The sequence below is a fragment of the Hydra vulgaris genome, chromosome 04 (assembly GCF_038396675.1).
Source record: "Hydra vulgaris chromosome 04, alternate assembly HydraT2T_AEP".
Classification (NCBI taxonomy): Eukaryota; Metazoa; Cnidaria; class Hydrozoa; order Anthoathecata; family Hydridae; genus Hydra; species Hydra vulgaris.
Genome location: NC_088923.1, coordinates 40,300,209 through 40,314,144, shown reverse-complemented (window position 1 = coordinate 40,314,144; position 13,936 = coordinate 40,300,209). Strand labels below are relative to the sequence as shown.

The 13,936-nt window shown below is 27.9% G+C and overlaps 1 protein-coding gene across 1 annotated transcript; it reads left to right on the top strand.

The window, feature by feature from the left end:
- Positions 1-9,329: 9,329 nt before the first annotated feature.
- LOC100203102 (tribbles homolog 2) lies at positions 9,330-13,023 on the top strand. Its single transcript, XM_065796344.1, has 2 exons — positions 9,330-10,588; positions 11,874-13,023. The coding sequence occupies exons 1-2, from the start codon at positions 10,023-10,025 to the stop codon at positions 12,322-12,324; spliced, it is 1,017 nt and encodes a 338-aa protein (XP_065652416.1). The 5' UTR covers positions 9,330-10,022; the 3' UTR covers positions 12,325-13,023.
- Positions 13,024-13,936: the final 913 nt, after the last annotated feature.

Below are 13,936 nucleotides of genomic sequence, written 5' to 3'. Positions count from 1 at the left end.
ATTTTTTTAAATACTAAGGTAGACCTAGTTTTATGAATGTGTTATTAATATTTTTTTAAATACTAAGGTAGACCTAGTTTTATGAATGTGTTATTAATATTTTTTTAAATACTAAGGTAGACCTAGTTTTATGAATGTGTTATTAATATTTTTTTAAATACTAAGGTAGACCTAGTTTTATGAATGTGTTATTAATATTTTTTTAAATACTAAGGTAGACCTAGTTTTATGAATGTGTTATTAATATTTTTTTAAATACTAAGGTAGACCTAGTTTTATGAATGTGTTTAAATTTTTATTGTAAACTTGTGAAAAAAAACTTACATAACTTAGTATAAGACAAATTCGTTGAAAAGGTAAAAATCTTTTTTATTTTGTTAATATTTAGGCAATAATTCACATTTTTTTTGGTGGCTATTATTTTTGTTTTTTAATTTTCAGCTTGCACCATTGTTTTCAGAAGATAAATAAATCTAAATTTTATTTGGAAAAGAAGTAGAATGCAACATTCAAAAAGTGGCTTTTAGATCAAGTCTGGTTATCTGTCGAAAACCCAATTGTAAAGTTAAAGCGATGCTATAGCCGAGCCCATATCTCTATCTCTCTGAATATCTCTATCTCTCTGAGTATCTCTATCTCTCTGAATGTTTCTATATCTCTGAATACATATCTTTCAAAGACCAATCTACAAATCTGTGATATTTTCTGTATTTCTTTTTGTTATGGCTTTACCTGAAAATTTGCTATCTATTATTTATTTCAAATGAAACTCTTAATAATTATATTGACTTTTTTTCTAAGTGTTATGTAATGTAATATTGAATTTATATTTTATATGTAAATATATAATATGAATTGGTGAATGTTAAAAGGGCGGAAATCCAATAATGTAAACTTTTTGGGAAACTGTAATAGTTCGATAATTTTTTTTTTTGAAGGTGAAAAACATCCTCTTCAAATATATATTTTTTTAAACATCTTCGCTTCCAACAAGGCTGCAAGCAGCTACTAATTAAAGTTGGAAGTTACTGAAAGAGAAAAGATGAAGATTGTAGAGCAAGATAACGATTGACGGACAACTTAAAAGATTGCAAATTATATGAATCAGGAAAGCAAGATGAGGAAGCGAATTCCAAAGAACTGATGATCGAGGAAAAAAACTAGACGAATAAGCGTTTATGGAGCACTTAAGAACAGTCACAGAAAAAGGATGACACTTAATTGAATGACGAGTAACACGAGAATGAATTTTAGTAGATGGCACAAGAGACGCCCATTATAGTATTTGTAGAAAGGTGTCCATTATAGTATTTGTAGAAAGGAGAAAGAGAAGCAACATTACGACGATGTGATACTGGTTGGAGGTTGGCTGCAAGAGCAGGTCCAACTATGTTTATAATGCGTTTTTGCACCTTGTTTAAAAGAGAAAGGACATCATTAGTTGATCCGCCCCAGATATGGCAACAGTATTCCATACAAGGCCGGATTTGAGATTTATAGAAATAGAGAATAGAATCCGAAGTATAAAAGTGACGAGCTCGATAAAGAGATGCAACCTTAGCAGATGCTAATTTTGCAACTGATTTGATATAAGGCTTCCAAGAAAGATTGGAAGTAAGAGTTAATCCTAGAAGATGAAGAGTAGGTGACTCATCGAGTACATCACCGTTCATAAATATAGGAAGATCTAAATTATTGCGATAACGATTGGCTGAAAAAAATTGAGTTTTATCTGAATTAAAGTTCACCAGCCACTGTGAGCCCCATGCTATAGCAGAAGTGAGATCCTTTTCAAGCTCAAATGCCCCCTCCAAGCAATCAGAGGGTGTTGGTTTCTTATCACGACAAGAATAAATGGTAGTACCATCAGCAAACAATGCCACCTTAGATGTGAGAATATCTGGAAGATCGTTAATGTAAATTAAAAAGAGTATAGGGCCAAGGATAGAACCTTGAAGAACCCCTGAAGTTACAGAATAAGAAGAAGAGTGTTGTTAATCGAGGACAACTTTTATGCTACGATTCGAAAAGGAAAGATTCAATGATCTTAAAGATGTTACCGGATACACCATAAGAAGAAAGCTTATGGAGAAGACCAGTATGCCAAACTTTATCAAAAGCTTTTAAAATGTCAAGAGCGTTGGCCTTAACCGATCCACCTTCATCTAATGCACGATAAAACCTGTCAGTTATTACTGTTAGCAAATCAGCTGTAGAACGAGAAGGTCGAAATCCATATTGATGGTCAGAAAGTAAGTTATTAGATTCAAGATGAGAAATTAAGTGCTTGTTAATTAAAGATTCAAAAATCTTGCTTATGATAGGAAGAAGACTTATGGGACGGTAGTTAGACGAATCAGATCGCTCTCCAGAATTTTTGAAGATAGGGATAACAGATGCCGCTTTCCAGCAGGCTGGAAACAAGACTCTGATAAGCACTTGTTGAATAGTTTTGAGAGTATAGATGACAGCTCCGGAGAACACTTCTGCAAGACAATAAAAGGTATGTTGTCCGGGCTACAAGCTGTAGAGGAGTCTAGGCAGGAAATCACTTTCGATACAGATGCTGGAGTGATATGAATGCAGTCTTGAGATGAAGGAGAGCGATATAGAACAAAGAGAAAGGCAATAGAGTGAAGTGGTGCGAAACGAAAGCACATGAAAGAATAGTCTGTGGATTTAAACCTAGTTTCACGACAAATGGGTGAATTCTTACGAATGTAAATGCCGAGGCCAAGCATGTGACTATTGGAGTCTTACGAAGATAACCATCAACACTAAGATCACAAGATGAGACAGCCGAACTCAAATTAGTCTCACAAAGAGCAAGTAGGTCTGGTGAACTTTGCAAGAGATAAAACTCAACAGAAGAAAAGTTACTTCGAAGACCACGAGTATTAGTGAATGATAGGTTTAGAGAACTTGGTGGTGGTGATGGTTTTTTGTGTTTTATAGTTTTTGGTACTTTTTCATTTTTAAATTTGTTGAAGAACTTGACTCACAGCATAGATAGTACTCAGTACATTGTTTAATAGCCCAAGCAATTGCCTCATTACAACTAATAAACCCTAAGCCGTAACAAAGGGCTCCAAATGTGGCCTCCGCAATGCACACTGTACCAAAAGTACAAACAGGGACACCATCCATGCGCAACATGGCACTGTTAATACTTTGATATTTTTCAGCTGTTGATGGAATCAGCCTCTCTGAGAGCTACCACAGAGTTCGGGAAACCTGACTACCAGCCGGCCTCAGAACCATAAAACTGAGTTTTAGAGCTGTACCCTCATTAGGAGATAATAGAATGAGTTGCCTAGTCATAAAAACAGAGACACAAGCAAAACCCATGCATTGAGTCAAGAAGATCCAGCATTCAACATCCTAAACTGGAAACAATGCATTAAAAATACATCTGCGCCAGCCTAATAGATGAAGAAGGGGTGCGAGGCTGGTCAACAGATAGAATCTGTTTACCCCTTAAGTCTTTGCCTAGGAGGCCTTCTACAAGACAGTAGCCGGGTGCATTTAACATTTGCCCAAGATGAGTATTTTTTTCGAGACACCATCTCTAGCCTTTACTCAACCAAGAGCCCCAAGGCAGGGGGTGTTTTAAATCGGAGTTGGCATCTCCTAGCCTTTGCCTAAAAAGGCGTATCCTACAAGGCAGCAGGACATGAAGCAGATTGTACTGGATTACATGTTACCAGTAGCAGGATAACCTGATCTGACTGTATATATCTTTTTGATATCAAATTGATTATCAAATTGATTATCAAATTGATTATCAAACTGATTATCAAATTGATTATCAAATTGATTATCAAATTGATTATCAAATTGATATATCTTTTTGATATCAACTTGATATCATAAACTTCTTATATTATGATATCAGGGATTGAGTTCAAAATGATATCAATGAGTGATTTCATTTTGATATCATATTGATATCATTAACGTCTCATGTCATGATATCATATATATCATAGTTTGATATCAATATGATATCAAACTCCTGACTGGGTAATTGCTTACTAAATACTATTTTTAAACTTTTTTTCATTACAAAATTGTACTTCGTCTAATTCAGATGTTGTTTTGTAATTGGTAAAATTATTGTGAATATGATTCAATTATATCGCTGAATTTAATTACTTTTTTAATTGACATGATTACTTAATTATTAATGCCAAAATTCAACAGTTTTTGTGATAGCAAAACTTTTGATTCAAAGGTTTTTTAAAAAGTCATATTCGATTCGTGTGTGCAACCTTAAGGGTGTGCCAGTTAAGAACGTCAAACGCCATTGTCCCAGAATTTAAGACTTTCGTTTTTGAAGTCTCTTTTTAAACTTCTTCAAGGTTTTGCTCATTCAGTTTGCCGTTGATTTATTCTATTTTATAAATTTCTATACTATACTATATATATATATATATATATATATATATATATATATATATATATATATATATATATATATATATATATATATATATATATATATATATATATATATATATATATATATATATATATATATATATATATATATATATATATATATATATATATATATATATATATTCCTAAAAAAACAAGTTTCTTTCACTCCAAGTTATAAGAGCCTCCACTTATTAAGTTAAAGTAAACAAAAAAATTAAATGCTGGTCGTAATAGCTCTTTTTCTGCTATATTCTTGAAAATATTTCCTAAATGTCTTCGCCATAGTTAAAATAATAAATGCACCAAGCAAAGTCTTCACTTAAAAATACCATTCAAGAACTTGAGATTTCAACAATTAATAAAAAAAAACAAAGTTTGGATTTCTTAAATATACCGCAATTATATTATATTAAATCATAAAATCTTGATAGACATTACATTTTAAACAAACTTTAAAAGATTGCTTGCAGTCCACAGTAAGACTTTTATTTTATTTTTGGTGATTCCTTTAAAAAATCTAATCGTTCATTTTGCAGATATTTTACGGAATTCTCTTGATTGTTTAAATTAAAACCCACTGACTGCAATTTCTTGAAATGTACCTTTTACTACGAACGTGATACGCTTGAAAACAAGTAATTGTGAAACGCGCTATTGGGATAACCTCAAAAATAAATATATAGCGAAACAAGCCATTGTGATATACTTGGAAACAAATACCTTTTTTTTTTAATATTTTTATTTGCGCTCTTTCTGTAAAATAATCATGCGTACTAACATTGCATGCAGTTAGACGTGCAGATGATGATTTAAATGATTAATCAGATTTGAAGCCAAATCGTACGCATCGATAAACTTTCGTCAGCCATTCCACTGTACTTTTTTTATTTACATCGCTTAAGTTATTTGGGGATAGTGAGAAAAACAAAAAATTTGGTTAATATTTAATTTTCAATGGTTTTAAATATTTTTTTAAAAATTTTTGAGTTATCGCCTATTATGAATGCGCTAAGGCGTGACTAATCATAGTTATACTCTAACGCAACTAGTTGAGCAAATTCTCTTTAACTACGATAAAACAATAACATTTTACGTAAAAAAACTCAAGTCATTACAAAATTGCTATAGAAATTATCTTTAATTTTTTAATCTAATTGCTATAAATTTTAAAGTTGTCAATTCAAAACGCGTTAACACAAAACGCTTTAAAACTACTTTGAAAGCCCTGTTGCCAGCTTAAAAGTAAAGCGTAATTGTTACCCGCTAATTTAGTTTGTTACCGGCGAAAATGTTACCCGCTAAAAGTAGTTAATCTCTTTACTTACAAAAACTTTTAAAAACATTCTGTTGCTATTAACTTAAATATTGGTATAAACTTAAATAAAAATTAAATTATTTTGCTTCTTTAACTCTAAAAAGTTTATTACCGATTGGTTTATAGAATTAGTCGAGTAATTTTAAAATTACTTTTTTAAAAGAAGTTTTTTGATTGAAAGCGACTTAAATATGGTGACTTAGCGCCAAACCAGCATATACAACGAATATGTTGAAATGAGATAATTTGACGCGAAGTTTATAAGTCATTAACAAAAGACACAAAACCGAAAAAATTAAAAGTAATTGCAGTTCAGTGAACTTGAAAATTTTAATTATAGTATTTTGGTGTTTGCAAAGAAGCATAAATCATTTTTTAATATAAACTAATTTTTTTCAACTTTGTTGTACAGGCTGGTTTGGCGCTTAACCATCCATATTGCAATAATTTAACATATTAGAAGTAATTTTATCGGAAACAAGAAATTTCATTTTAAACGGACGGACGCGTTACGCGTCTAAAGCAAATAAAATGCGCCTGATTTCTTTCATAAAAAATGATTTTTAGTTGTATCACGAATTTTGGGAGATTATTATGTGTATAATAAAATTGTGTATCAAAGGTTTGTGTTTTACAGCAATAAGGTTAAGTGACAGGTATTAACCGACCCACTGGTTAAAACTTTTATTCGCTAATAATTTATATATGCTATAAATATTAATTATAAGCATTAATATTAAAGTAATCTGACTACTATTTTCCAAAAAGTTGGATGTTTGAAAATTTTGTACTTTTGTGAAGAATATAGTTTATTTACATAGAGGATAAGTAATATTTATAATTATTAATAAAATTTTATTCTATTTCAAAAGATATATATATATATATATATATATATATATATATATATATATATATATATATATATATATATATATATATATATATATATGCTACGCGCTAATGCTTTTTTAATCGAGAATATAAAAGCTTGCGGTAATACATTTAAAAAATAAAAACTAAACTTTATTATAATATTGCAATAACTTAACTGTATAATAAAAACTAAACTTTTCATAATTTTTGTTTATATTTTCCCAGATATAGCTCAAAATACGTCACAACGTGACGTCAATTTGTCAAGCCGTGACGAGTTTTTATTTTAGCAATAACTCATAAAATAGAGAATAAAAAATAAATAAAAATTTATCCTAAAAAACATATTTTTTTCTTACCAAAATAATATAAATTTAAAAAGTTTTTTAAAAACATAGATATTAACTGCAATTCCTCGATAAAAGCAAAACACGTGGAATTGCTGAGTAGTGGAAGTAAGGGCAAGTTAGCAAATGGAACAAGATGACTTTGCATAAAATAACTCAATATTATAATAAAAAAAAATAAAAAAAAAGATTAAAAACTTCTTTAAATTTAAAATATCACTTAGTTTTACAAAATGTTGTTTTCATACGCTGAAGTTGATTTTACGTTTAAAGAAAAATATTATTATTGCAGATAGTGGTAATGGTTGGTACTCTATGGTTGGTATTGTTTTAGAGATGGTTTTTTGCCACGCGTACTTAATTTGAGATACATTAGCTGAAACAGTTAATAATTTTTAAAATTTAACAAACCCATGATTTGCCATTATGGAAAAACTAAAGATTTTCTAACCGTTCGCCATTTTACCTCTGATATAGTTATAAACAGTTTCCCTATTTATAAACTTTATCAGCCATATTTAAAAAAAACAATTACTTTAAATATTAGTTCAATAGTAGTTATTTTAATTAAGTAGGTTTGTGGAGCTAAAGCTATTGTAGTTGAAGTACTACATCCGGTTGTCAGTTGCGATCGACCTCCAAAATATCTTGTTTTATGCAAGTATTCTTATAAAGATTGTGCAAGATTCTTATTTGCTATTCTTAACTCCCCTTTTTTTCAAAAACAACCTTGCTCCCTAAACATTTTCACGATTCGGCCTGTTGTAGTAGTAATAGTATTACTATTAGAGTAGTTGTAGCAGTAGTAGTAATTTTAGCCCATACTTTTCAGAGTAATTATCAGGTAGATATGCTTATAATGGGTAGGTACTATTAGGTATCAGGTAGGTAAAATTATGGTAGGGTAGGTAAGGTTATTATCAGAAAAATATTGAAAAACCTAATTCATTATATATATTAGTTATGTAAAAATTCTGTGGGACCACCAAAATAAAGCGTTTTTATACTTTAAATTTGTAATTGGTTACAAAAATTTTATGATTTTTTATTTTATTTTAGTTTTATTGTTTATTTTAGTTAAGATTGTGAACATAGGCATAACTTTTTTACAATTTTAAAGCAGTGACTGATATTATTATATATATAAATTATATATATAGGTGTTTGCAATGTTATTTATTTTATAAACCTTGTAAAGTTTCATATATATATAATATATATATATATATATATATATATATATATATATATATATATATATATATATATATATATATATATATATATATATATATATACTTCATGTATACTTTATGTGTATATGTGACTAATGTACATTTGCCAACAACCACCTAAACTCATTTTTCTGAATACACACATACAGACATAATAATGATGTTAATAATAAATAATAACAACTCTAATGTTAACAATAATAATAACATTAACAACTTTAATAATAAAAATGGTATTAACAACAATAAAAATAATGGTATTAGTAAAAATAATGATATTAGTAAAAATAACGCTATTAACAAAAATAATGATATTATTAAAAATAAAGGTAATAATAATAATAATGATAATAATAACAATGGTATATTTAAATGTATCTATATTTACATTCATACATTTTTATGACAAATACAAACACACACACACACACACACACACACACACACACACACACACACACACATATATATATATATACATACTATATACATACATACTATATACATATACATATATATATATACACATACTATATGTACATTTATATACACATACATACACCAACTTTTCATTTTTCAATGATACATACATATATACATACATACATATATACATACATACATATATACATACATACATATATACATACATACATACATACATACATACATACATACATACATACATACATACATACATACATACATACATACATACATACATACATACATACATAGTCAATCAATGAATATATTTTTGAAATAGTTGGTGGTTACATTTCAAGGTTTTTTACAAATAGTAATATTAGTAACATTAAGTAAACACCTAATGAAAATGATCAAAATAATAACGGTTATAATAATAAAAATAATATTTAAATAAATGAACATATGAATCACAATATAAAAAAATAAAAAAACATTACTAATAATAATGATAATAAAATGAGGATAAAAGTAATAATAGGTTACTTGTTTTTATAAATACAATAGCTATATTTACTAAGTTCGACAGTTACATACATACAAACATACATGCATACATACATACAATAAATACACCAATTTTTCATTTTGGAATCAAAGTAATTCTAAAAGCGGAAATTCATTTACAGCATTACTGTAATGCTACGTGATTTTATCAGTGGCAAACGATGTGTTTAGTAACCGTTGTTTTTTATTGTACCGAAAAGTTTGAATGTTGATATTTGCAGTGTATTATGAAAAGCATAAATTTCTATTGGTAGAATTGAAACAATTGCTAGAATTTGATTTGTTAGTTTTTTTATGTTAAAATAATTAGCACACGATCGGTTTTGGTAACAAAGAAATTAGTCGGTCGGTTTTGCGAAATACATAACAAGAGTAATTTTATTTCCTTAGTTAGCCAGATGTCATTGGCTTCGTGTTGAATTTCCATGAATTATAAATGGATGACACATCAATTTTATTGAGGCGATAGTTCCTTGTATGAAAAGATTACATCACAATTAGTATTTGCGCTACGGAAATGAAAACTGTTTACTACACTTCGCCCGACTTGTGATTTATTCAACAAATCAGTATTTCTTGAATGAACTCTGAGGTGGTAAAGTTTAGACGAAAACCCTTTGAAAAGATGCGTATTAAGTTTGCACAGGGAAATTGAAAGTAAAGCATTTTATCCGAGAAGCTATTAAAAAGAAATAAAAGACTCTCTGGAAGTCGCGACATTGTAATAACGTTTTTTAGATTCATTTGGTCATTTTTTACTACGAATTATCAGTGTGAGTTCTTTTCTTTCTAAAATTAGAAGATTTAGTTGCCATGAATCAAAGAGTACACAGGACTCATACAAGATTTCGAACTAGAAATACAGAAGAATTAAAAACAATTCCGACAAAAAGATCAAAAAGAAAACTTTATACAAGTAGTCGCTCGGTTCAAAATCAAGAAAGAATTGGATTTCAGTTAAGCAATATACAGTCAAATATTATAACAGCAACAAAAGTAGAAAATTACATTTTATCAGAGATCAACCCATCAAATTGTCTTTGTAAGGCTTATAATACGGTCAAACAAAAAGAGTTCGCATGTCGCATTGTGCAAATTAATAAATTTCGAGAGTTTTCTTCTCCCTACTATATAGTCGGATCGCACGAACATATAAACACAATCAACGAGGTAGTCATAAATGAGCGTTACGCTTATGTTATGTTCGAAAAATCATTTGGTGATCTTCATTCGTATATAAGACTTAAAAAAAAACTCAAAGAGGAAGAAACGCATCGTTTATTTAAACAAATAGCTAACGTTGTTAAACATTGCCACTCGATCGGTCTCGCTTTAAGAGATTTAAAACTTCGAAAGTTTGTTTTCAAAGATATTGAAAGGTTAGCGAGTTTTGTTTAACTTTTTTAATTTCTTTTGTGACATATTAATCTAGTTGCTATTATGCAAATCTTTTAAACGATCAAGATTAGTTTACCTTATTTATAAAACGTTTATATATGTATATAATGTGTGTAATCATATATATATATATATATATATATATATATATATATATATATATATATATATATATATATATATATATATATAAATATATATATATATATATATATATATATATATATATATATATATATATATATATATATATATATATATATATATATATATATTTATATATATTTGCTTTTTCTTTGGGATGTAGCGTTTTTGATAAAAAAGAAACGCTACATCCCAACGCTTCAAAAAAATTTATTTTTTTGAAGCTTGAAATCGTTACTAAGATATATGAATAAAAAAAAATACATTTTAATTTTTTTAATTAAAATTTTTCAAACCTTGTTTTTTAACAAAAAACGACTTTGGTTCAGTTCGAAGGAGGGTGTATTTACAAAATTTTTTTGTTACCTGGAAAATTATTGAGTGAAATGAAAACAGTTTCTTATTTGTAAAAAAAAGGAACATATACATGTGCATTAACACATTTCTTTTTATTTGTTTTTTTAAATCACAATGAAACTGTAACAACACAAACCAAAAAGTATACTTAGCCACGAAATAAATAAAAAACAGATTTCACGTCGAATGACATTCATTCATACCTTTGTTCCATTTTAATGAATTAAAAAATCTTTTCGAGTGAAATTTTAATTGATGCAAAAGGTTTGCTGAAAATTATAAATGATAGAAATCTTTAAGGCGTGTTTAATCAGGATTTAAAATTTGTTTTACCTTCACAAAATGTTTACCTAATGACTAAACGCAACGTATTTTTAATTAGTTTTAGATTTTGCGTAACGCAAAAAAAAAGTTAATTATATTCAGACGATTAAAAAAAAAAATAATAATAAAGCATTACATTATTAACTTCAATAACTATGATAACTATAAATACAATTATCAAACCTATTACTATATCTTTAAAAGACTCTTTAAGCACTTCTAAATAAAACATATATTTCATAATTTGTATTATATGATAAAGTGTTTTAATGGCATTTACTGATAAAAAGTTTTCTTCTATTAAACTGCCTCAATCAATACGGGTTTTTTAAGTTGAAGGTTCAAGGAAAAGAACTTTGTATAGACTTTAATGTTTCTTTCAGGAGTTTTTTTACTAGAAATTCGTAAGAAAATTTATTATTTGGTAAATTTTTTCTTTAGAACACAACTGATGTTGGAAACATTAGATGATGCTCACATTATCATCAACAACTCCGATATACTATTTGATAAACATGGCTGTCCAGCTTACGTAAGTCCAGAAATACTCGAATCTAGTAACGGTTACTCTTCGAAAGCTGCTGACATCTGGAGCCTAGGAGTAATGTTATATACCATGCTCTGTGGAAGATATCCTTTTCATGATCAAGATCCCGTAGTCTTGTTCAATAAAATAAAACATGGCGTTTACATGATATGTGAGCCAATATCTCCGAAAAGTCGATGTCTTATTCACTCGATCTTAAGAAAAAATCCTTTAGAAAGACTTACTGCCGAGGAGCTTTTAGAACATCCTTGGTTTGAAACTGGCAGTGAAAATGTCAGTCAGACTAGACTTGATCGTAAAAAAAGCGATCAGTTAGTACCAGATATATCTGGATTTTTAAGCTAGATTGCATGACGTCATCAATGTTACTTTCTCACACTCCTATTTTTATTTGGCTTTTTTTGTTTAATTGACAAGCATATAGTTGCGTTATAATTTTAATAATTTATCTTTCTCTCGCGTTTTTTTTTTTTCTTTATATATTTCTAAAAGAAAATATGTGCACTAAAAGTTTTATCATTTTTTTTTTTAGATTATCTTTATTTTACTTATCATTTTTATTTTCCCTCTTATTACTAATTTGCGCTTTATATAAATTGCCACGTGTTTATAGCTCAATTATTAATGAGCTTCCTCGCTGTTTAAAATAAATCGAAGTTCGTGTCTCATTGAATAATTCTGCTTTTATAATTAGTTGGGAACAATGTTACTACAAAAAAGCTTTTTAAATGAGGAAATGTAAAGTGAAATGAATTTGACAAGCATTTTTATGTTAAATAAATGCTTCCTTCAGTTTGAATGCCGTTTAAATTATTTAAAAAAGCGTTCATTTTTTAATAAATGATTATTTATATTAATGTTGTGAACTCTTTATTTATTTATTTGTGTTGCATTTTTTTTATTTGAAGTTTGACTAATTTTTTTTTTGAGATGTTAAAAATTGACGTCATGTTTTTTTTGTTGTGAAATATTTTTTGCAACATCTTGTAAATAAACACAAAATAATTTTTATAAATATAAATTAATGAGAAACCTAAAGCTGAATTTGTTGATATAAATTTTATTTGCAGAGTAACAAGATGATAAAATATATTTTTTACTGTTCTCAGCTAAATTTATATTCATCTATAAATTGTAAATTTCATACGATCATTTCTATAAATTTTAAATTTATATTCATCAATAAATAGCAATCAATAGCAAAAAAAAATATTTTATCTTGTTGCTCTTACGTTTGGGGCATACTACCAAATTAACTCTATGAAAAGTTTTTTGTTGACTAAATGTAAAAAATAAAACTCTTTTGAATAGTTAAATGAAAAGTTTTTTTTTTTGAATAATTGTATAGAAAGTTTTTTTTTATCGAATCATCGTTTCAAAAGCTTTTCATTATTCAATAAAAAAATTCTCAAGTTAAGTTAAAAATTTTAAATTAAATCAGATATATTTGTTGTCAAGTGAGGAACAGCGTGTTTTGTAAAACTTTTTTTAATAATAAAAGTTGCAGTTTTTTAAAGAAAGATTATTATGATTTTCGTTAGTCAAAAACTGAAACAGAATGGTGTCACTGATTAGTTCAAGTTATAATACTTCGTTTTAATATTAAACAATACACTGTTCAAGTGATAGTCAATAATACTTTCAACTACTTAACTACGATAAGTAATGATTAAAACATTGCACAGTGTGTAAAAATCCAGTTAATGATTACGACAATTCCCAAGAAAACCCTTTGGCGATATAAATATACATGTATAATAAATCAACTAAGCCAAGTGTTAAAACCTTGTAATTTTATCCAAGCCAATTAATATCGACTTAGACAACGGCTTTCTTAGCTAAGGGGGCTTTAATTTTTATATGGTCACCATTTCATAACCAAGACAACTTTTGATGAAGTTTAAATTCCATTAATGTATTGGGTTTATTTTTAAAATAGAGCAAAAAATATTCCTCT

Excerpts from the sequence above, each read along its gene's own strand:
- LOC100203102 (XM_065796344.1), top strand. The coding sequence starts at position 10,023 with ATGAATCAAAGAGTACACAGGACTCATACAAGATTTCGAACTAGAAAT. Across the intron at positions 10,589-11,873 it reads GTTTTCAAAGATATTGAAAG|AACACAACTGATGTTGGAAA; the intron begins GTTAGCGAGTTT and ends TTTTTTCTTTAG.